At 40.6% G+C, this 24,282-nt stretch overlaps 3 protein-coding genes across 12 annotated transcripts in view; 2 read left to right on the plus strand and 1 right to left on the minus strand.

Moving 5' to 3' along the window:
• Positions 1-8,306, plus strand: part of rbm47 (RNA binding motif protein 47) — a 35,893-nt gene extending 27,587 nt beyond the window's left edge. For 4 of the 9 annotated variants that reach the window (XM_078260378.1, XM_078260369.1, XM_078260360.1 and 1 more), the window contains 5 exons: positions 60-387; positions 849-872; positions 1,379-1,588; positions 3,484-3,674; positions 5,021-8,306. In XM_078260378.1, the coding sequence (XP_078116504.1) occupies positions 60-387; positions 849-872; positions 1,379-1,588; positions 3,484-3,674; positions 5,021-5,272 (1,005 nt within the window). In that variant the 3' untranslated portion in view covers positions 5,273-8,306. The remainder of the gene's footprint in view (positions 1-59; positions 388-848; positions 873-1,378; positions 1,589-3,483; positions 3,675-5,020) is intronic. The other 5 variants (XM_078260395.1, XM_078260415.1, XM_078260405.1 and 2 more) reach the window with 5 other exon arrangements.
• A 6,967-nt stretch (positions 8,307-15,273) lies between these two features.
• zfp91 (ZFP91 zinc finger protein, atypical E3 ubiquitin ligase) lies at positions 15,274-22,683 on the plus strand. Of its 2 annotated transcripts, none has more exons than XM_078260470.1 (12): positions 15,274-16,051; positions 16,347-16,384; positions 16,562-16,678; positions 17,120-17,147; positions 18,176-18,286; positions 18,375-18,467; positions 18,617-18,802; positions 18,978-19,028; positions 19,259-19,337; positions 20,285-20,399; positions 20,511-20,610; positions 20,726-22,683. In XM_078260470.1, the coding sequence occupies exons 1-12, from the start codon at positions 15,639-15,641 to the stop codon at positions 21,696-21,698; spliced, it is 2,304 nt and encodes a 767-aa protein (XP_078116596.1). In that variant the 5' UTR covers positions 15,274-15,638; the 3' UTR covers positions 21,699-22,683. The 2 variants fall into 2 exon arrangements, with proteins under 2 accessions (XP_078116596.1, XP_078116605.1); XM_078260479.1 differs by having other exon boundaries at positions 17,123-17,147.
• On the minus strand, positions 22,627-24,115 carry LOC144524321 (uncharacterized). The gene is made up of 2 exons (XM_078260492.1): positions 23,792-24,115; positions 22,627-23,677 (listed from the first exon to the last, which is right to left on the minus strand). The coding sequence occupies exons 1-2, from the start codon at positions 23,872-23,874 to the stop codon at positions 22,996-22,998; spliced, it is 765 nt and encodes a 254-aa protein (XP_078116618.1). The 5' UTR covers positions 23,875-24,115; the 3' UTR covers positions 22,627-22,995.
• Positions 24,116-24,282: the final 167 nt, after the last annotated feature.

Consider the following 24,282-nt stretch of genomic DNA (forward strand, 5'->3'; position numbering starts at 1 on the left):
GGAAGAGGTACTATAGCCTACCATTCTTAACCAATCAGCCCTTTTTATCTGTCAACCAGGTGTTCAGCCAGTGGAATCCTGGATGTGTTGAACGTGTGAAGAAAATCCGTGACTACGCCTTCGTCCACTTTACCTCCCGGGACGATGCTGTCATGGCCATGGACCACCTCAATGGCACAGAGGTGGAAGGGTCCTGCATCGAGGTGACACTCGCCAAGCCAGTTGATAAAGAGCAGTACTCTCGCCAGAAGGCCTCCAAGGGAGCTTCTGCCACTCCAGAGCCTACTCAGCAGAGCTACGTCTACCAGTGTGATCCCTATACATTGGCCTACTATGGTTATCCCTACAACACCCTAATTGGACCCAACAGGGAATACTTCGTCAAAGGTTAGAATTCATTGTTTCTGCTTTTGTACCAGTAAGAATCGGAATCAAAGCCACAGTGTTTCTTTGAAAGCCATCTATTTTTGTTAATATTGGTGGCAGAAGAAACTCAATGGGCCAATGCACTGGTAATGACATTCAAAAAGATGCTATTGTAGGAACAATGATGAACACACCCCATCAATAGGGAGCTATGATTTTTAAATGGACATAATGACTAAGATAATAATGATTTAATCTTTGATAACTAGAATTTCATTTGACAAACGTTTTAAAATCTTAACTTGATGAGGGTTTGTGGCTTAAAATCTGAGACTTGTTAAAAGCGAAGAAAAAACAAGGTGATGGACTAATGAATGCTAACCCCATTACCTTTGATGATTGATTATTTATGGTCTTTGGGTGGTAGCAGGAAAATCTATTTGACTTTCAACAATCATTGTGTTTTGGTTTTCTCTCCAAAGGATCCCCAATGATACAGAACAATGGTAATCTTTCACATCCTTATTTCTACTTATTCCTTGAATGAACAATAAGCTTTCTTGCCATGTGACAAACTATACGTTTTCTAACACCATCCTTTTTCCGCTGTGCTGTCACCTCCCATTTCATGCTGGGTTATTGCAAATATCACAACAAAGCTAAAAACATCTAGGAATACCATTTCACAGTGCCATGAACTTGCATAACTGCATCTAAATAGTCAGAACAGTGTTCAGGAAAAAGGCCAAACTTGACCCAAAGAACTCCAAACAAATCTGAGCTCAATCAGATATTGTTGAAAAAACTTCCTAAGCAGATTTCTGCCTTCAGTTAGAGCTGAAGGACTATTCTTGCTACCCGAGTCCTGATATCTGGAGAGTTCTAAACCCATCATAAAATCTTTACTACTACTTTACTTCTTGCCCTACACAACTTTCAGTATAAGTTGCCCCTACTGCCCAAGTCCTAAACCACAACCCCTGTCATCATATTACTTTAATTGTATTTTAAGCAGGTACTGTGCGGGGTCGTGGTCGTGTTGCTGCAGGTAACCGTACCCCTGGACCACGGGGGTCATACCTGGGGGGTTACTCTGCCGGTCGTGGCATCTACAGCCGCTACCATGAGGGCAAGGCCAAGCAGCCCGAAAAGCCCTATGAGCTGATGCCCAGTCTGGAGCTCGCTGCTTCCGTCAACTCCGTTGGCATCAAACCTGGCACAAGTCAGTGAGATAGATATATCCATCCATATTCTTGCCCATCTCAAAAGCCTTTATAAAACCTTCCAGCTCATAATTTTATGTCTCTCTCTCCTGCGTGGTTTGAGGAACATTTTGTAAATCAAGATTATAGTTGCTGCTGGATGGTCAGGCGCAAAAGGACTTCCTTTTTCTCAACAGCAAATTATAATGACACTATATATATCTGTCCTTTCTAGCATGACCAGAAAGTAACTGCTATGATTTGTTCCTTATTCTGTCCTTTTTCCTCCATTTCAAAAAATTGTCTTACCTGGTGTTTAGACCAAAAACAGCACCGTGTTAAAAGAACACAAGGGGCTCAAGGTTGGGGGCGTACTGTGAGACGATGAAACATGGTTAAAGGCTGTCAGATGCCGAAACACTGCACAGTGGTTTAAAATAGTATTAAGAAGGATTTCACAATTCTATCATTTGATACTCTTTTGGCGCTGCCAATACAGTGCTTTCATTCAACTGAATAAGGAAGCCATATTTTTCACACAGTGCTGTTGTCTTTCTGCACATGTCCATCGTTATGTGGGGACCAATGCTTCCAAAATCTCCTTTCACATTTCCTTTGTACTTCTTTGTATGCACTCAACTCCAATTTTTTACTGAAAGGTGGCTGACAGTAAAACAAATACAAATCTCACAAAATATTAGCTGTATCTATTCACGATGTGAAGTTCTTTTTGGACGTTAACGCAACAAGTTTTATTTTCTGTAGGAGCAGCTGCTTTAGCTTTGTTAGCGTTACAACACTTTCAGTCAAGAACGGAGTTGAAATGCAAAACTAAACCCACAAACTAAAGATTATTTATCTTCTCTTTTCTATCGTGTCTATTCTGATCACTGAAAGGATAATACCAGTGTTATGTAGGGTTGCAGCCTATCTATTGCTGTATACATTTAGTCACCATGATCATCATCATTTTGTTTTGTTTTATAAATATGAGGTCTACCGTGTAAAACATAGGCGGAAATTAGCTGCTCTCCCAGCAAAGAAGAAATGTGAGTAAAGTTTTTAGGCTTCTTTTTAAAGGATTCATTTCTGGTTCTTTCTTCCTTATTTCCACAAAACAGTAAACCCAAACCCAACTAACATAAGGATAAAACAGAAATTCTAGGAAAAGAATTCTAGTAGGCCTACATTTGTATGCAGTAGAATAATTACAAATTAAGAAAAAAAAAGTACAAATTTTAATGATAGAAATGCAAAATAAAAATAGTAAAACACAAACTGGTATTATTCTTTAATCTTAAAGTGTATTACTAAACACAAAAGTGACAAAAAGTCTACCAGAATGTTTTTCATCATAACTATTTCCTGTTGAACGTTATGTATTTGGTGATCAGATGTCCATTTCATAAAGTGAACGTTCTTGATGCTCCTTCTGGAAGGATTTGACCCTAATCTGGAGCTCGGCCTTAGTCTCGAACTGTGTGGAATCACAGGATCCCCACCAGATTGAAAAGACTTTTGTCTATCTGAAACAATGACTGACGTTGTCCTCGCTCTGTGTGTGTGTGTGTGTGTGTGTGTGTGTGTGTGTTGCAACATTGAGGTTAATCCACAGTTGAGCACCATCCTAATCCGAATCACACCCCAACTCCAATTTGTGTAATTTATTTTTTTCCCCCTTCTTAACTAAATTGTTTCCTTCAACCTTTATTGCTTCACTTCTTCGTCCGTCACTCCTTTCATAGATTACTTTCAGATGTAAGTATGCATGTTTCTGATTGAGCATGGGTGCATATGTGCTATTATTTCATACTGTATATTGTGAATGCAAACATAACCATCTTTTGCTATACTGTTGTCTGCGGTGGTTCCATCTGCTATCCAAGCTCTCATTCTTGTGTCTCTTTATGTGCAGTGGCATTGCCGACTCTGGGTGGGCAGTACTCAGTGTTCAGCACGGCTCCTGCAGCTAAGCTGATGGAGGAGGGAAAGGTGCACACGGTGGAGCACCTAATGAACCCTCTGGCCATGCAACACCCTGAACACACCACCGCTAGTGCTGCTGCAACCGTCATGCCTGCGGTCTCTACCCCTCCACCTTTTCAGGTGTGCATTATGTCATTGTTTTATGTTTCACAGACACAAGATTTTGGAATGTGATTCATGCTGAAAGATGTAAAACTCCCAGCTCCATCTCAGGGCATGTTGTTTGATGCATCAAACAGTTCTCCTATGGGTACTGCATCCTTCAGTATCTATGGATTAGATTTGACACCAAATTCCTCATAAAGCTTAAAAGAGTACTCCACTGAATTAGCATAGCCTTAGCAATTTGCATAAACGTGTTGGAGTCACAATGGCCATTTTAAAAATACTATCAGATTTGCTGCAGCAGAACCTAAGATATCGACTTTTTTGTTTCACGCATTATTCTTCTTTGTCAAAACCAAGAACCTACATTACCCACAACGTAACTCTGTTATGATAGTAACTGCAAATGTAGCCTTAACTGTCTAGCCTCAAGCAGAGATGAGGAGGGAACTACAGAGGTCTGATAGGCTTACATATTTCTAACTCCACATCCCCAGATTGTATTTAAGAGTCAAATAAATGTAGTGGAGTAGACTGTATGTTTAGGCTGGTCTTTAAAAGGTTGTGGCCACCAGGGGGTATTGATTAGAATGCAGAATGTTTCTTTTAGGTATTTTATTAGGATTAAGGTGTGTGTTTTAACAAATGCTTATTAATAAGCAAATACAACAAATACAAAACTCAGAAATTCAGTAATACACTATATCTCTGTTCAAAGATTAATTTACTGCACATAAATGCAGCAATACACATCATGCTAAATCAGCTGAGCAAATAATAATCCTGTTAAACTGTAACACACATTGTGTAAGAACAACAAACAATATTTCCAAATTGAGACACATAAGGCTTGCAAAGCAACACCTCCGTTAATATGCAGTGTTCTAAGCAATTAAACACACTGGCAGTGCGAGGCTCCGCCATTATACAACTTCAAAAATGAGCAGCAACGTGGCCAACGATATTGCGGTGGAATAAACAATGTGACGTTATTATGAAGTAAAACGAACAACAAACATCAGTAATACTTACTGGTAGTTGCACGCACACCCTGCAAGAAACTTAGAAACGAGTACAGCAACACTATAACATTATCTATGTAGGCCTATGAACTGCACCGTCTTTCCTCTTCCAAAACTTTCCCAAAACTGAAACTTAGGCTGTCTTCTAGTTTTACCTGCCTGAAGAGGTCATCCTTTGTTACAACAATAGTTAGCCCATGACAAACATTACCTATTTGTACTCTTTCTATTCTCAATTTTTAGGGTGAAACTCAATATTGAATGAATTCATTCAATGAATATACACTTTAGAAATCCTCTTATTAATTATAGTCCTACTTTTTCTCCTGCATTTCCCAGGGCCGTCCTATCACTCCTGTCTATGCCATGGCCCACAACGTACAGCGCATCCAAGCAGCCGGTGGCCTGTATGGAGCTGGATACGTCCCCATCACAAACTACACTGCCAACACAGCAGCTCTGGCCGCTCTGCAGAAGAATGCAGCGGTGGCAGCTGCAGCATATGGAGGATACACAGGCTACGCGATGCCACAGGCCTTCCCCGCCACAGCCTTCCAGCTGCCAATCCACGATGTCTACCAGACATATTGATTATGAGGGTCAGACCACGACAAAGTTACCCTGCCTGTGACTGAACCACCACCACAACGTCTGTCCCATCATATAGAAACATCACTTGAACTTGTGAACATCCAAAGGCTCTCTTTTGAAGCAAATATTTAGAAAACAGACAGAGAAACAATGACATCTCACTCATATCTGTCCAACGCATTCTGGCCTGATCTGTCCAACGTACTGGCCTCACTATATCCTGGACCCAAGGCAACCATATGACAGGCTTAATTATGCAGCGTCACTGTTTTATAAAACACATAGAGGACAGTCCACTTACTAAGGAAACCTACCTGTATGTGGTGATAATCGTCCCCCAACAATAAGCATTAACTCATAACAACAACCATCTCTCTATCTTGCTCTTTGTCTCTGTGTCTCTGACCCCCACCACCTTGTTGCTATGGCAACAGAAACACTGAAGGTACATTCAAGTATTTATAAAGAGAATATACATATTTAAGGTTTTATTCTCTGTAGGTTTCTCTTATTAATGGAGTGAAATGTGTTCTCTGAAGCAGGAAAGAAACATCTTTACACTGTCTAATGTTTTTTTGAAACTGTAAAAACGTGGGGGTAAGAAAGAAAAATTATTTTAAAGAAAGTAAAAGAACAACAGGAACTACTTAAAAGAGATGATACCACTGAATACAACTGTTTTGGATATACTAATGTTTTGTTTTCATTAATATATAGTAGCCTATTAATTCTACATGCTGTAGGTGATGCTATCCGTCCATGCTGGTTGAATGTGTAAGTTTCAAACATGCCTGTTTGGTACTTTTGGTTTATTAAGATTTGTTTGTTTTGGATGTTTTTAAATGAAGGTTTCTAAGTGTTGTATTCATTTGCTTAGTTTGCTTGTTTTTTTATGTCTACTCTTTAACTTTTGGAAACATATATCTTGGTTTGTTTGAAGAAGAAAAAAAGTTGCCAGCTAAATAATATTATTTTGGCAGATTCACTGGGAGAACAAATACTAGAGAAAGAAAACTGGAAAGCTTTTTCAACATGATTTATCTATAAGTCTGATAGACAGTGACACCATGTATATTCCCATCCTCATAAAACTGTGCTGACAGGGGACTCAGACTGAACAGATGTTTGATGTTTTTCTCTCTATTTACGTATATCTTTATTATTGTGTTTTTGAATGGTTTGACTCTTGAAAGGTGAACAAATATGGACAGAAATGAGAGACATTTTTATATGTGGACTGCAACACTTTGCCACTTAAAGCGCTCCTGCATTTACTAAGGCTACATACACTCCAACATTTTTAGATAAGAAAGATTATCTGTGCCTGACTACAGTGCCTTACATCTGCATACTGGACTGGAGTTATCTCCATTCATATTTCCAATCATTTGTGGTATTACTGTGTTGTCGTGAAACAAGTAGGTTTCAGTCTCTGTAGTCAGATGTAACAAGGCTACCTCTCTCTTGTAGTCTCTTCTCTAAATGTTTCTGCAGCAACACTCCGTATGTCTTTCTCCTCTTTATTTCTCGTCCAAACTGTGCTTGACTGAGGTGCACTTAAACATATTTATAAAAGGCAAGAGATTGCGACTTTCAGATGAAGAGATAATAAATACTGAGCATGAATGCATGTGTGAACTGGGCTAGTTTGGAGTTTCTCAATTATTGTATGTGTGAGAGAGCTCTTCCTTACGGATAAAGCATAAAAATAACCCTCATGGATGTTTAACAGACACTTTTTAAACTCTGCTGTGTGTTGAAAACAAGCGTAATATTGGACTGGGAATAACTAGAGCAATACCTCATGCTGAAATATACAAGTAGCCATGCATGTAGCCTATGTGCTACAACACACAAACATAATGGATGCTTGATGGATGGATGAAGTCGCACGCCACAATCTTTGTATAAGAGCATGCAAAACATTCGTACGCTGGCTAGTATTTGTAAACCAGTTTTGGTAGTTGTTTTTATTCACTATGTTTAAAGAGAATATCTAAACATTTGCTCATTTTCCATCATATCCTCAGATTTATGACTACAATTTACACATAAAACAACATAATGAGTTTGACTTTGAGAATGGTCTGGATCATGACTTTTTATGTCCAAGACATTAAACGAAAAGATTGATTATCCACAGCAAACAAGACATAGTTTTATCATCTCACGCCATCAGAGCTACATTGTGCTTCTTCTCTCTCCTCTGAAACTGGATTTGACGTAGAAAGTAAACTGCTGATAACTGCTTTTATTATTTTCTTGTACGACGACAATAAGTCAGGATATATTTAATATATGCATTACGTGTTATGTCTATGAAGTGAGAAGAAAAGGTATAATATATTCTAAAACATATTTCTTTTCTTTATGTACACCTTGTTTAGGGATTAAAAAGTAAGAGTAACAAAAGTAGAGGAAAAACTTTTTTTTGCCAAAGTGTCCAATAGTTTTTAAAACATTCAAGGTTATTGTGTTTTTGTCATGTGTAATATTCTGTATGCTATTTTGTATTGGTTTTGGTGTTATGAGTGGGACCACAAAGGCATTCTGGTTCATTTGATCAGTTAAACTAAGAACTAGAAAACTGGTCCATTGCAGTGTTACAATCCATCAGCATTTTGAGCTGTTGGTGTTGCAACTTCGCATGTCAGTTTTGGATAAACTGTTAAAGGTCTGATGATGTTTTAACAGCCATCCAAACGTCACGTGTTAAACAGTAGAGAACTGTGTCTTCTAGTTCTGCCTCCCACTCAAAACACCTGCTTTACTTTCTATTGCCTGCATTTCATCCACACTACAGCATCCGTGTGTTAGTGGTGTGGACCTATATGCCTAGTTTAACATAGGTGTTACTATTTAAACTCTCCCTAGTGTGTGCCTTAGTGCCTTATTGCCAATATGTGGCCTTTGCTATGCCTTTGTAGTCCTATCAAACTGTTTTCTATCTGAAGGTTTGTTTAAAAAAAAAAGATTGTTCTGTATTGTTATATTTATAGTGATAAAGTAGATAAATAAAGCATTTTCAAAAAGATGCAATACTGTCTTTCATTTTGTTTGTCTATATATTCCCCTTTGTTCAAACACACAGAAACTGACTAATCATGTCAGTTAGTTTCAGTTTTAGGAACTGTATAACTAGAAAGTGCGAAAAGGGTAAGATGTTTTTGAAAGGTCCAGAGGACTTTGACTCCGACCTATGTGAATGGAAACCCATGCCTGACCTCCTACATCAGCTACTATTAAGCAATGTGTCATGGTGGAGAGAGGAGAGAGAAAGCACAGTGTTTGGAGAATGTTTCATAAACTTCTCTGTGGCGGGTCAACTTTACTCTAGAAACATGTTGTACCCAAGCATGGAGTTCAGGGAGGCTTTTATGAACATTAGTAGCATTCATCATGCAGTACAGTGTGTACAGGAGGGCAATCACAGGTACATGGAGTACCTTTCAGCCAACCGTTTTACCATTAAAATGTGGTAAAAAAAAGTTACAGAAAAAAACCCTGATGGACTATCGATAGAGTACTAATACTAAAAATTATTAAACTTTTTTTTAATAGCAGCAATATGGAGTTATATTCCTATCTTTATTTAGCGCATTCTTTCAATTCGAGAGCATTTCTCACTGATATTACGTTCAGATTTTGTAATAATTTCCCTCAAAACCTTGCTCTCACACTCAAATAGTCACTGCTCGCGCTTGGATTTGCTCTGCTTGTGCTCAAACTTTCTGCTTGGACTCAGATATGTTGTTCTGTGGACAGATTTCCTGCTCTCAGCTTTGGCCCTTCTCCCATAGACAGTATATAAGAATGGACCAACAGATCCCATTGCTCTGGACGGAGACCAGTGAAGGCCATTAGAAGCACTTTTCCGGTGATGGCTGAGCGTTACTGCGCAGCCTCCAACTGAGAGAGATGTCGTAGATGTGACGTGAGCAACCTGTCTGAAAGTTGTAAGTCTTCTGGTAGCTGTGCCGAGAGAACGAGAGACGGAGAGCGTAGGTATATGTAAGTAGATAACATAGGCACAGGCTAATTATTGCTAACTAAAATGCTAGTTAACATTAGTAATTACACTTAAACAGCTAATGTGAGACGAAACTGCCTGCACGCTTCTCCTGTACTATATGGTAATTCCTCTACTATGTGACAGTAAGTCGCGTGGTTATGACAAAATTGTTAGCCTATTTTTACAGAAACGTCTGCTACGGAGCCATAACGTGAGGTACAAGGTAATGGAGCCTTTTATACATTGTCGTGTTTCTTTAGAAATAAACAATGGACAAATAAAGTCTTTAAACACTTCAGATGTAAAGTTATTCGCTGTCAAAATGGCGCCAAAATGAATGGCAGTCAATGGAATGCTAACGGGAGGTGATGGCTTATTAGCATCAAAATGGCGCTATAGGAGGTTCGCGGTCCGAGGAGAAGCTTACCCCCTTGCCATTAGAAGCACTTTTCCGGTGATGGCTGAGCGTTACTGCGCAGCCTCCAACTGAGAGAGACGACGTAAATGTGACGTGAGCAACGTGTTTGGTAGCTGTGCCAAGAGAAATCTCAATCATTCCGAATATTGCAGAGACGGAGAGCGTAGGTATATGTAAGGAGATAACATAGGCACAGGCTAATTATTGCTAACTAAAATGCTTGTTAACATTAGTAATTACACTTAAACAGCTAATGTGAGACAAAACTGCCTGCGCGCTTCTACTGTACTATACGGTAATTCCTCTACTATGCGACAGTAAGTCGCGTGGTTATGACACAATCGTTAGCCTATTTTTTACAAAAACGTCGACTACGGAGCCATAACGTGAGGTACAAGGTAATGGAGCTTTTTATACATTGTCGTGTTTCTTTAGAAATAAACAATGGACAACTAGAGTCTTTAAACGCTTCAGATGTAAAGTTATTCGCTGTCAAAGTGGCGCCAAAATAAACGGAAGTCAATGGAATGCTAATGGGAGGTGTTGGCTTATTAGCATTAAAATGGTGCCATAGGAGGTTCGCTGTCCGAGGAGAAGCTTACCCCCTTGCCTTCTCCTCGCACTCAGGCTGATTCTGCGCGCTTACAAATCTTCTCCTCTCGGATTTCTCCTGCGCGCTCTGATTTTTTAGTGTTACAACCCTATCAAAATTCCCCAACCAATAGAATGCCAGGTGTAGTGTTGACCAATGAAATGATCCCTGCCCGTTGAGGGTGCGTTTGTTTTACGTTAGAACGTCTGTTGCGGACAATTGTAACCGAGTTTATTTACCCCTGTCGTCCATCGCTTTATTATTAGTATATGTCAACAATGTGCACAGAATGGTCGGCGCTCTTTCACCTGCACCCATCGGGAAACGGGAGAAAGCTTTGAAGTGGGACATATCAAGTTAGGTCCACAACTACGAGGGTGAGTAACATAAATTAAGCACGTAGCATATGGCGCTAGCATATAGCCTAGCTTGATGTCCATAAACAAATAGATTTTCTTTATAGTTTAGCTAGATTGAACGACATATTACTGACAGTATGTGTGTATTTACAACTGGTATTTAATGACCCCACTTTGGTTAAACACGTTCCTGGGGATTTGGCTAATTTCAGAGATGTTAGAGCCAATAGTAAAACCTAAACTGTAATATAACTGAAAAACAAAAGAAACTAGATTGTTTGTATCAGTTTTTACATCACTGTTGTATGTTTTTCAGATATTGTTATACTTATAACATTAGTATAAAAATAAAATCCATATCAGTCTGTATAGAAAGTTGTAAGTACAATTCCACTACTATAATAAAACACTATTTAAAGTAGCAGTTATTTATTTTTACCCTAATGAAATCAATACAAAGCAAACTGAACAGAAAGAACAAGTATTGTGTTTCAGTTTCTCTTCTTCCAGGTGGGGCTGAAGTACCCCTGTTGAGCTGCATCACAGCTGCACCGTGTGCATGGACCAGTGTTGTACAACCACACTACTGTGTTGTTCCAGTCAGTACTCCAAACGCGAAATCCCATTGGTTCCCTCTGTACTCACCTGTGTGCAGAGGGCAGGCAGCACTGGCACAAACCAAGAACGTTGGCAAGTCTGATAATAATGTAATTGTAATTAAAATACTACAACTACACACACATCATGTTACATACACTTATCATTTATTTAGCTTGCTTAAATTGACAGGGTGCACACCCAGGCCTGGGAGAGAAAATTACCGTGACGTCTACAAAACCAAAGCAGAGAAGGTAAGAAAGTAATGATGTTAAAGAAAGCTATGTACACCTAATATATTATGTCTTGATGTCTATGAATTTGTCTTAAATAGGAGCACACTATACAAAGACAACAGTAGAGAGTTGCTGGATCTGTCTGTCCTCAAAGTGCCAGAGATCTACAAGGACTTCATCCGTTTCTGCACCATCACCTGCATAATCCAAGTGATAAAAGAGAGAACAAACTATTGTGTTCTCTGCTTGCATGAATAGGTGCCTGTAATGTCTGCCCACATATACAATAAATTCAATAAATGTTGAGAAGTATCACTGATATTTCTTAAATCATTGTAGTTTTCAGAGCAATAAGATACAGATTATTAAATCCATGTTCATATTTGCAACAAATTAAAACCCTGAACAAGGCAAATAGGTTTTTCATGTTCTGTAACCTTTATAAAACCAGTACAATTAAATTTACCAGAGTGAACACTTGCAGGTTGTTAAATGGCTTTAATTTACCTTGTCAAAAAAATTCATGAACTGCACATTTGACACAAAACCTAAAAAGCGTATAGTTCATACTACTGTGAAGCAGTACACTTTTCCTGTAGGATTTACTGTAGCAGGAACATTGATATTGGCAAACAGATGACCCAGGTACAGGTGAGTTTGTGAGCAGGGTTATGATATGAACTAAAATAAAGATAAGCCTAGTGTTCACAAGAGAGATAATTCAGGTATTGCAACACAAATTAAGAATACTTACATTAAATAGGAGGTATATACAACTAGTAGAATATAAATTAACTATATAAGAGCAATTAAGGCAAAGTTATGAGGTAGTGGCAAGCTAAAGTGACGTATAATCAATAGCAGGGAGTCAAATCAACAGTGTACACCAGAACTGTGATTAAGTAATGATACTTAGTGTTGTCTGTAGACTACTAATATAACAAAACAGAAAAATAATATAGTGTATGATGCAGTATGGAGAACAACCAAGTCCCATATGACCCCAAGAGACTTTAAGTGCAGCTGTTGATGATGTTTACTACAAACAAAACTTGCAGATGGTTGTAGTCTGTAGCCAGCCATACAGTAGATAGATCTGGAGCAGCAGGGTGACTTCTAGCTTTCATGGGTTGGTGATAAGACACTGTGCTGCTATGATGCAGCAGCTCAACAGTGGTCGAGCCCTTCAGGCCCGACTGGAAGAAAAGAATGTAAAACAAAGTACTTGTTTTTTCTGTTCAATTTTCTTTGCATTAATTTAAAAAATAACCGCTATTTAAGGAGCAAATAAGAAGACATCATTTCTAGATCCGTTTTTATTATAGTGGTGAAATTGTACTTAACACTACAACGTTTTATACAGACTGATTTGAATCCATCATTTTCAGACTAATGTTATATGAAGGAAAAGACTAAATTCTGATGAACAACACATAACATTGATGCAAAAACTGATACAAACAATCCAGTTTCTTGTGTTCTTTCAGTTGTATTTCAGTTTAGGTTTTACTATTGGCTCTAACATGAAATTAGCCAAATCTCCAGGAACACGGTTAACCAAACAAGGAAAAAATACAAAGTGGGGTCATTAAATACACACATACTGTTCGTCATATGTCGTTCAATCTAGCTAAACTATAAAGAAAATCTATTTGTTTGAGGACATCAAGCTAGGCTATATGCTAGCATGTCTGAAATTAGCCAAATCCCCAGGAACGTGTTTAACCAAAGTGGGGTCATTAAATACCAGTTGTAAATACACACATACTGTCAGTCATATATCGTTCAATCTAGCTAAACTATAAAGAAAATCTATTTGTTTATGGACATCAAGCAAGGCTATATGCTAGCGCCATATGCTACGTGCTTAATTTATGTTACTCACCCTCGTAGTTGTGGACCTAACTTGATATGTCCCACTTCAAAGCTTTCTCCCGTTTCCCGATGGGTGCAGGTGAAAGAGCGTCGATCATTCTGTGCACATTGTTGACATATACTAATAATAAAGCGATGGACGACAGGGGTAAATAAACTCGGTTACAGTTGTCCGCAACAGACGTTCTAACGTAAAACAAACGCACCCTCAACGGGCAGGGATCATTTCATTGGTCAACCAATGGCACCCTGGCATTCTATTGGTTGGGGAATTTTGATAGGGTTGTAACACTAAAAAATCCGAGCGCGCAGGAGAAATCCGAGAGGAGAAGATTTGTAAGCGCGCAGAATCAGCCTGAGTGCGAGGAGAAGGGCCAAGGCTGAGAGCAGGAAATCTGTCCACAGAACAACATATCTGAGTCCAAGCAGAAAGTTTGACCACAAGCAGAGCAAATCCAAGCGCGAGCAGTGACTATTTGAGTGTGAGAGCAAGGTTTTGAGGGAAATTATTACAAAATCTGAACGTAATTTCAGTGAGAAATGCTCTCAAATTGAAAGAATGCGCTCTTGAATAAAGACAGGAATATAACTCCATACAGCAACACCAAAAAATGAATGTCTCAAGTTAAATCATGTTCTTTGCACACAAACTGTCTTCTTAGTGTATGCACCAGCTTCTCTGCTGATGTTGTGTAGTCTACATTAAATGCGTCCAATGATCACCTTGTTACACAATAAACATTTGCTATTTACAATTAATGACTTTGCAATTTACCATTAATGACTTGTTTAAACATGCATGTGATTAGATAATCATCAGAGAATAGTAAAATGCTTAATGTTAGGCAAATCACTCAGTGGTAATAAAATATATATTCAGAATATTAATGGTGTATTTACCTCATAAATGATGGCACATGGTCCCTCTCTACATGATGAGCACATTTTCTGCTTTTAATAACAAGATATATTGGTATTGGTATCAATATTGGTAATTCTGACGCTAATTTTAGGGTTTTGCTCATCCCTGCTTACAATCTGGTGGTTTGTATCCACACAGCTGTGTGTTCGTGATCAGTGTATATTTAATAAAAACCTTACAGACAAGAGGCAAGAGTTTATTTCCCAGGAATATTATCTCCAACATACTGCCTTAATAAACACATCAACACCACACCTACTTCATCACACTGATGCTGTCAATGTGGCGTTATAGCCTACATGTAAGACAATATTGCCATCTGGTGGTAAATGCACCCCATCAGAACAACTTGCAGCAGAGCTGTACAGCTCAGACCAGTGCGTTTTTCACTGGCAGCCATGTTAGCTCCACAGTCATTAATGCAGAATATTGTAGGAAATAAACCATATTTAGTCTTTCTTGTGGTTCAAATATGAATTCAACACATGCAAGAAAACTATGCTTCAGTCTGAGTGTTGAAACAAATATTGTCATGTATGTATTTAGCACAGAACACAAACTATTGTGGGCTGGGGAATAAAATACACTGAGAATAGTATTTTCACCTGGTTTTACGTGGGTCAATGTGTTTGGCAGGGAAAGTATTCTGCATGAATGAAACATGCACATAATTACATTAATACTGTATTATTTTTTATTAAAAAAAAATGTTGCTAATTCTATTCAGGATCTTATATTCCTATTTTGTATCGTAAAGGGATACAATCATGACATAAATATAGAAATATCCTTAAAACAAAGCTGATCTAACTTGCACTATAGTTCCCATGATGCCCCGGCAGCGATCCGCGTGTGCGATGCTTTTGCACGCCTGCTGCTGTCTGTCTTTGCAGATTTATAAACAATGCATCTAGGTCGACTCATCTGCAAAACGCACACAGGGAAATCCAGATGATTTTTACAGCTGCTAAAATGCGTTACCGCTCCTGAACGTAACCTCAGTTTACATTTGGCTTAAAGGAGACGCAACAAAGCGCACAAAATGGATGTGCTGCAGGCCCGGGCGAATAAGTAGGTTTACTATAGCTTTAAGAACGCGAAATAGTGTCTGCTTCTTTAAAATTATATAGGTTTATTGCAGAATAGATAATTAAGAAAAGTTTTCAATTTCTAATTAGTAAATATATGCATTTAATTTGCGACGAATCCAACGCATTCACAGAAAATGCCCCACTGTTGGATAAAGGCCGCTTGCAATCAAAACGTCTTTAAACCAGATGTCCGTTTTTCCTCAAATTGCTAAACCTACTTGAATTTAAGCTGAATTTGAAGTAGGCTGAAGTGTCCTCACGGTGATGGAACCGGCGGGCGACCGAACCGGGGGTGTAAATAAAGGTGAAGAGCCGGCGGAGGACAAGGCCGCAGAAGAAACCCCAGCCACCAGTATAACCGTTACCCCGCGGAGGGGTCTCAGAGAGCGGGGAGCGTGCCGCCCGAGGACCAGCGTCTCTGCTTCAATACCAGACGTTAACGGAGCAGCGTCGAGCCCGCAGAGCTCAGGACGAGTTTTAAGAGACAGGTCGACGAGGGCAGTACCGGCCTGGCTGAAGGACACCAAGAGCGACGACGAAGAAGACGAACCGAGCCCGGACACCGGTGCGACAAAGCGGAGGAAAGTTTCCAACTCGAGGCGGAAGAAAATTTCTGAATCTGCGGGTTCGGCTGACGCTGGAGGGGGTGTCGCAGGTGAAAGCCTTCAAGGCACAGAGTAAGTTTTTAATTGAACAGTCATACCTAATAGACAACTACATTTGTTTATATAGCGCCTGTCTAGACTTAAAACTTGTGTGTTTATGTCGGTGGGGTCAGTTCCTGTCAAAAGCACGCCTTCAGCATAGCTCATCCCCTTTCTGCAGCTCTGCATAAAGAAGGGTGGAGTAAACTTACCTGGCTAAATTACAAATGATCACATTTGTATTCAAATGTTGAAACTCATGCATTGTTGTATTAGAGATATGATGATGATGTCAGACCTCAGTGTTTTTTTTCCCCCTTATCTGCAGCTCAGAGGACCCCAAGAAACCTGCCACAGATGCTCAAGGTAATCAGAGAAATGTTGGGGAAAAAAGCTTTATGTCTCGTGCTAAATCTACATTTAAAAGTTAAATCTCAAGTGGATTTCACACAGAGCTGGCTTGTGTGTGGTTGTGTCTGCACATGCCTGTACACTTGTGTCATACAGTATGTTTAATGGCATGCTTCTGCTCCCTCACTTTAGCTCTACCCTCCAGACGCCCCCCAGCTCAGACTCGTGCCAAGCCCCTGTCTGGCAGGGCTGTCCGCGGCTCTGCCAAGCCTGTGTGTAAAACCGAACCTGGAATGGAGAATCCAGCTGGTGAGCAACCTGTTGACAGTGAGCTACAATGGTTCAACATGTGGGCTTATAATTCACAAATTAAATCCTACAGATGCAGAAGCACTGAAGCGTCATGCTCATTACTACTTCTCAGGATATTATTTATTCTATAGGAAACCATCAGTGACACCCTATTTAGTAGATAAGGGAGGGTTGAGATTATGGATTTTCTGTGTAACTAATGGGATTGGTTCTGCCTTTTTGAGTTAAAAATCTGGCTGCAATCCTTTCTTGGCCCCTACCTTTTACTTCCAAAAATTCACTAGACTGCTTGCAGTAGACTGCAGTATGCTTTCATCCCTTTCCCATTTTGCATCATAAATGTGTACTAAAATTGAAGGTTGAAGTGGCTAAAAGTATATATATTTTTATTTTTTTTAAACTTGTGTCTTCTGTATTATTTCTCTGTTTGTCACGCAGCAGTGGAAGGAGAGGTAAAAAATGATATGTGAGTATATTTTTGTCCCTTTGGTTAAACATAATATGAACATTGTAAGCTGGAGTTGTATTCTTTTAGAAAATGACATAATAAACTTAGCACAAAAAGTAAGGAAATTTGTGTTTGGTAGATTATTTCTCTGTGGTAACAATGCTTTTTGGCAATAAATCTTATACCGTTGGAAAGCCTGTTTAGTTCCCTTTCAAATGGTGCCCCATTTGTAAGGAACATGCATTTGTGGGATGAGCAGCAGCGCTGAGTATGTGGGTTGCGCCCATGAAAAATTTGCCAAATCTTGTGTATCGTGTGGAAGAACCATACACAGCCACAACAGCCTGGCACCTCCTCCTCATGCTGGTCACCAGCCTGGTCACTCACACTGCTGTGGGATGGCATCCCATTCTTCAACCAGCAGTCCTGATCTCAACCCCATTGAACACTTGTGGGATCAGCTTGGGCGTGCTGATCGTGCCAGAGTGACCAACACAACCACGTTGGCTGACTTGCAACAAATGCTGGTTGAAGAATGGGATGCCATCCCACAGCAGTGTGTGACCAGCATGAGGAGGAGGTGCCAGTCTGTTGTGGCTGTGTATGGTTCTTCCAAACGCTACTGAGGCTCCTGTTTGTAAAATGAATGAATTGTTTAATTGCCAATATGTCTTGTTTCTTCAAACTTCAATCATCCAAGCCACCAAACACCAAACGAGTCAATGGCAGAATAAGCTGCATTGGCAGAGAAGATTTGGCAAATTATTCATGGGCGCAACCCAAAAAGCATTGTTACCACAGAGAAATAATCTACCAAACACAAATTTCCTTACATTTTGTGCTAAGTTTAAATGGTCACTTTAAAAAGATTTTATCATCTTTTATATCTACCTGTGTGTGTGTGTGTGTGTGGGTGTGGTTATGCAGTATTGTTTTGAAATGTATAAAAATTTTATTTTAAAGTATACGGTCTTGTAAATGGTGAAAGTGTGTGACTAAGTGAGAGTGGTGCTGTGTTTTGATGGCCGCTGTGTTTGCTGTCTCAGTAAAAAGAAAGAGGAGGAAAGCGAGGATGTTGCTGAACCACTCTTCGATGATGAAGGCCCTCCATTTCGGGATGACCCAAACGATCTCAGCTACCAGCCACAGAGTCAGAGGTAGACTTTTCTCAAGCGCATTCTCTGGACCCTGTACAGACAGAAAGTGGGGAATTCTGTTTCAAGTGATTTGTTGTTTCGCTTTCAGTGGTGCAGAGGAAGAAGAGGGTCTAAGCAGTGATGAAGACCTTCCTTTTACAGATGACCTAAATGACCAGAGCTACGACCCGAAGGCTGAACGGTGTGTGTGTGTGTGTGTGTGTGTGTGTGTGTGTGTGTGTGTGTGTGTGTGTGTGTGTGTGTGTGTGTGTGTGTGTGTGTGTGTGACAAAATTAGACATAGGCACCATATTTTTTGTTCAGTAACTGAACATTTCTCTTTTTGTCTTAGGGATGGCCCTAAACCTAAGCGCAGAGCTCCTCCTAAACAGAAGGAGAAGAAAGAGAAAGAAAAGGCACCTAAAAAAGAGAAAGAGGTTGCTGATATAAAGGTAGAAGGTTTGGACAACTTGGAGAGTTTAGAAGAAGAAGTAAAGCTTGAGGAAGAAATGGTGGAGGACCCGGATGGACCCAGGAAGTAAGCCCAGTACCAGCCAATGTATACCAAGTTATCAATAGGATAGATTCACATTACTCGTATGTCTAATTAGCTACTGTTGCATGTGGAATCTGAATGTAACGTGTGTCTGTTTTGTATGGTTACAAAGCAAATAAAAAAAAAAAAAAAAAAATATTTTTTCCTTCTGTGTTAGGAGAGGCCGGCGGAAAAAAGACGATAAAACCCCCCGGCTGCCAAAGAGAAGGTGAGGTTGATGTCTGTTTTAGGGCATCGTAATTATTACTTTATAATATGATTTAAGTGAATCATCCTGTCATCATTTCACCCAGAAATAAAGCATATGGCAGTGATTAATGTTTGACATGGTGAGCAACGAATTTGGATATATGTGAGATATCCACGAGGAGTTGAGATTCATTTCATTTGCGGTTTCAGCACTGTGACATTGCAATGCCATGTGCTTCCCCTACACAGGAAGAAGCCCCCAGTGCAGTACGTGCGCTGTGAAATGGAGGGATGCGGCACAGTCCTGGCTCATCCTCGCTACCTACAGGTCTGTCTCAGCAAGTCGCAGTCTGTCACAGCTTATTTACATCTGTCACTCTAATCGTTCAAATGTAGTGATTGGGAATAGAGATGCACCGATTACAACTTTCTAGGTGGATTCCGATTTCCGATTTTCTTTGAGTTAGGCCAGCCGATACCGATTTTAGCCGATTCCGATTTCATTTTTTCTAACCTCTTTACAGCACACACAAATATTTATTTTCTATCTCTTCTTTAATAGAACATTTTGCACAGAACATAGAACATTTTTTGAACAGATAATGGATCACTATAAAATAGAACTATATAAATTACTCCTGGTGTGGGAAATTCACACACATCTAAAGTGCAATGTTAGAACCATTTCCTTCTTTTCACATCCAATATCCAACTAAAAAAATGTGATTTTGGTTTTTGGTGTCGTCCCTCCACGCCCTACTTTTTCCTTGCAGGTGTTGCATATTGCAAACTTGTTATCTTCTGCACACACGCTGAAGGATTTCCAAACAGCTGACATGTTGCAGGTTAATTCACGAGGTTCCCTACATGTGCGAGAATAGCGCGGACACGCGCTTCACACCGCGAGCGGGTACGCGCGACACACGGCGGAAAAGTTGAGAGAAAGGAAAAAGTGACTGTGCTATCGCGTCCGTGTGTGCGTGCGTCCTTGAAAACTGTAACACGTATAACTTATGTTGTCCGTTAATTGTAGCATTGACCGGCATGAAATCGGTATATGTCAGACTGACCTGCCGGTCATGGCCGAGCACGTGAAAACCGGCCAATTCCGGTCACCGGCTGGTCTATCGGTGCATCTCTAATTGGAAATCTATTCCAAACTTTAGTATAGACCGTTTGATTTTTCAAACATATGCCGTTTTCAGTCTGCTAACCCCTGCATTATCCTGTTAGTGATGCTCTGTTTTTACATGTTTTCTTTGTTCTGCACACCAGCACCATATAAAGTACCAACACCTGCTCAAGAAGAAATACGTGTGTCCTCACCCTTCTTGTGGAAGGCTTTTCCGACTACAGAAGCAGCTGCTGCGTCACGCAAAACACCACACAGGTACACCTACAGCATACATAAAACGTGCATTGGGTTCGATCTGTGTCTGACCACTTCTTGTTATAATTGATAAGAGAACACATCTCTATTTTGAGTGTTTTGTTATTGTAGACCAGAGGGACTACATCTGTGAGTTCTGTGCTCGTGCCTTCAAGAGTTCCCACAACCTGGCTGTGCACCGCATGATTCACACTGGAGAGAAGCCCTTGCAGTTAGTACTTCTCTGTATACAGTTTTTGCTTGTTTGCTTTCTTCGTTCTTCATTCTCTTAATATGTCCAAGATTACTTGAATACATGCATTGTCTCTAAATGTTTCCCCCCATAGGTGTGAAATCTGTGGCTTCACATGTCGTCAGAAGGCGTCACTCAACTGGCACATGAAGAAGCATGACGCTGATGCCACTTATCAGTTCGCCTGCTCCATTTGCGGCAAGAAGTTTGAGAAGAAGGACTGTGTGGTGGCCCATAAGGCTAAGAGTCACCCCGAGGTGCTCATCGCTGAGGCTCTGGCAGCCAATGCTGGCGCCCTCATCACAACCCCTGCCTCCCTGCTGGAGCTTCCAGGAAACCCCATGCAAGCAGAGGTCACTAGCCTGGACATGAGCCAAATAGGGCAGGGTGGGCAGATGGACCAGCTGAGCAATGAAGGGCAATTGGCTCAGGTGTCCCAGATGGGTCATGTGACCCAACAAGTGAGTCACCAGGTGGTTTTACTGGGACAAGACCAGAGCCTCCATACCATGCAAGTACCAGTGACAATTGCCCTGTCCCCCATCGACCCCCCTTCGCCAGCTGACAACCAGCAGCAGACTCACCTCCAGCTCCAGATGCCCGTCCAGTTTGTGCAGGCTGCTCAGCAGCCACAGCAGCCCCAAATCCAACAACTGACCCTCCACTCCAGCTCAGTGCTGACCCAGCATCAACCCCAGCTTCACCCTCTTCAGTCATACTCCTCCCAGCAGCAGAGCCAGGGGCAGACACAAATTCTTCAAATGACCTTCCAGCCGGTCAGCCAGTCTCAGACCCACATTCAGCAGATCCCCATTCTAGCCACCTCTCAGCAGCGCTCTCCTCTCCTGTCTCCGTCCCAGCCCCAGCCCCAGTCCCTGAACCCAGCCTCCACTAATGGGGACAGCCTTATTCTGGACAATCCGGTGCTCTCGTCTTCCTCTCCGTCAGCCAGCTCCCTTGTGCAGACAGAAGTTATGGGGGAGGATGGTGTGGTCTGGGAGCAGACAGGACACAGGGAAGTTCACTCGGACAGCACTGAGAGACATGTGGCGCAGACTCTCATGTAAAACAAAGAGAGCACACAAAACAGAAGATAGAGGCAGATTGCCATCAGTGACCTAATATACTGTATTGCAATGTTTGAGCTAAATGTAGGAGCACCAGTATATTATGTACTGTCCACTCATAGTCATATTTGGTAGCTTTTTAGAATATCTGTATCAGGGAAAGATATGTGTCTGTATGTGTAAGTTGTTGCCTTTGTACATACATCCTGTAAACTTAACTAGCCTTTTATGTGAGTGTGTGTAATGATGCTGAGGTTATGTTGCAAAGCTGTTGCTATTATGCAATAATATAGCATACCTCTTAGTAATATATAGCACACACACCTAGTGTGTGGCGTCAAGGTTCCTATTGGAATCAACACAAAACATGTATTAGAAAGCTATAAACAGACCCCAATGTGTGGGGTGAGTAAATTCTCTTATAATAAATAGGCAGCTATTTTTTTCAGTTAGTGTCCAGATCTACTGTAAAGCCTTTATTTGGCGAGGTTATAAGAAAATATAATAAACTATCTAAACTGTCAAACAGAAACATTTCAAAACCAAAAAAGGAATGGACAAAAAAAATGTTTTACAGTCTTCTAAAGGTATTCATATTTTAACTACTTTGGCAGTGTCCTTTAACGTGTTTCACTGACAGCTTTTAGCTGTGCAGCTGTTTGTTGGCTGTTGGTAGACATTGAAGGAATAATAACCTAAATAATGTATGTACTACTCACAAAAGTCCTTGGTCATTATAGGCAGCCAAACTGTTACCTTGGATACTGTAAATCACACATGAACCCTTAATAGCAAGCACAGTCACTGAATCCCTAAGACTATTAAACTCAAAATGTGTCATAACCTTTGAAGTGTAATGTAATTTGAAAAGCAAAGCTATGTAAAAACCTTGGAGCATATATCAATATGAAATCAAGAGGATGTGTGGTAGAGCAAACACAGAAACGGTTCATTTATAAGATGTAAATAAACGTCTTAACATTTATCCAGAGTATTCACTGACAGTTTGAGAACACAATCAAAACAAATAACACACCCAAGAAACCCCACAGAATTTCTCTTCAACTGGGGCAGCTATAGTTTAGTTGGTTTGAGGTCAACCATTTACAGTAAGGTTGGTGGATCAATCCCCAGCTCCTGTCCACATGTCAAAATGTCCTTGAGCAAGAACCACAAATTACTGTACGCCTGAGTCATTAATTGGTCCTACAGTGGATAGTGCACAATTTCTACAATATATACACACTGAAAAAACATTTCACCCTAGTACTATTGCTTTAATGACAGAACACATCCATCAGGACATATTGATCTGCTCTCTTTCCCTCTGCATGGTATACTGCTTCATAGCTCGTTTAGGCGGAATCAAGGTGTTACTCAGTCCAACCTTTCTCTTCTTCACTTGCTGCCCTCCTGACTCTTCCTCTTTGGTCTCCTGATGGAGGTTCCGGGATCCTCCTCCAAATGAGCCACCTGCCTGGGACTCATCTTGATCTGACACTGATGTTTCTTCACTCACAGGTGGATGACAATCAGTGCGAGTCTGGAGGTCACTGTCATGAGCAAACTTGCATTTGATCCCAAACCTGCATCTCCCATCTTTCCTGTATGAAACACACATCCTTTTACCTCCTATCTGGGAGGGTTTGGCCTGCATTGTGAGGGGGACGTGTTTCTGCAAGGCGCTGAGCTTTTGGTCTGCCTGAGCCTTGAAAGGGTTGGCAAACACACTGCCGTCCGAACAGGTACGTAGAGATGGAGGGGGTAGTTTATTGGAGGTGAGGGAACCCAGGGAAGGAGCAGGCAGGGTGGGCTGGCAGGCTGCAGAAGATGCTAGTTTATGGGCATGTGGTGATGATGAAGAGGGCTCTGGCTCCTCTTCCTCTGGTTCTGATTCACTGGAAGTCGAACCAGACTCCAGCAAGAAGTTGCGGGTCTTTTTGGCAGCTGATGCCACCTCACCCATCTCCTTAACAGAACTTGAAGATAGAAAAGGAGAGACGGAGAGGTTAACAGCCTATGCAAGCTAGCGTAATAGTATTTGTATCTGGCAATCTGTGTTTTGTGCTAGATGTTTTTAAGTGAATACTTACCCAACTCCATCACTGTTTACATCCTCTACATCTCCATCGCTGTCGGACTCCGAGGACACTCCGTAGCCAACCAGAGAGTTCATGACTTTAAAATCAACCGAAGCTAGCTAGCTGGTTAGCTTGGTCTCAAAATCAAAGCACGCTATTACTGTTCCCTAGAATCTTAACTTAAACAGTTGAATTGATTAAATTATACAGCGGGGAAATATTTAATCATTCCCATTTCGTCTTTAAATTGAGGTTTAAGGTCTAACGTTAGCTGCTGTTATTTAGCCGCTGCTCCGTGTTTACATTCTAGCTGCTGCCTGCACTGACACCTGCAGCACAGGCGTGGTATTGCATCCTTAAATTATTACCAGCCCACAATACACAAACATTGATCTATGAACTTATTGGAACGAAAATTCATAGGGATGTTATATAGTGTAGTATAATCTTTATACATTTATTACCTTTGTAATGCATTGTGGAACATGTTTTAATAACTTCTT

Source organism: Sander vitreus, chromosome 2 (genome assembly GCF_031162955.1).
Source record: "Sander vitreus isolate 19-12246 chromosome 2, sanVit1, whole genome shotgun sequence".
Taxonomy (NCBI): Eukaryota; Metazoa; Chordata; class Actinopteri; order Perciformes; family Percidae; genus Sander; species Sander vitreus.

Excerpts from the sequence above, each read along its gene's own strand:
- zfp91 (XM_078260470.1), top strand. The coding sequence starts at position 15,639 with ATGGAACCGGCGGGCGACCGAACCGGGGGTGTAAATAAAGGTGAAGAG. Across the intron at positions 16,052-16,346 it reads GAAAGCCTTCAAGGCACAGA|CTCAGAGGACCCCAAGAAAC; the intron begins GTAAGTTTTTAA and ends CCTTATCTGCAG. Across the intron at positions 18,468-18,616 it reads TACGACCCGAAGGCTGAACG|GGATGGCCCTAAACCTAAGC; the intron begins GTGTGTGTGTGT and ends TTTTTGTCTTAG.
- LOC144524321 (XM_078260492.1), bottom strand. The coding sequence starts at position 23,874 with ATGAACTCTCTGGTTGGCTACGGAGTGTCCTCGGAGTCCGACAGCGAT. Across the intron at positions 23,678-23,791 it reads GTAAACAGTGATGGAGTTGG|TTCTGTTAAGGAGATGGGTG; the intron begins GTAAGTATTCAC and ends TCTATCTTCAAG.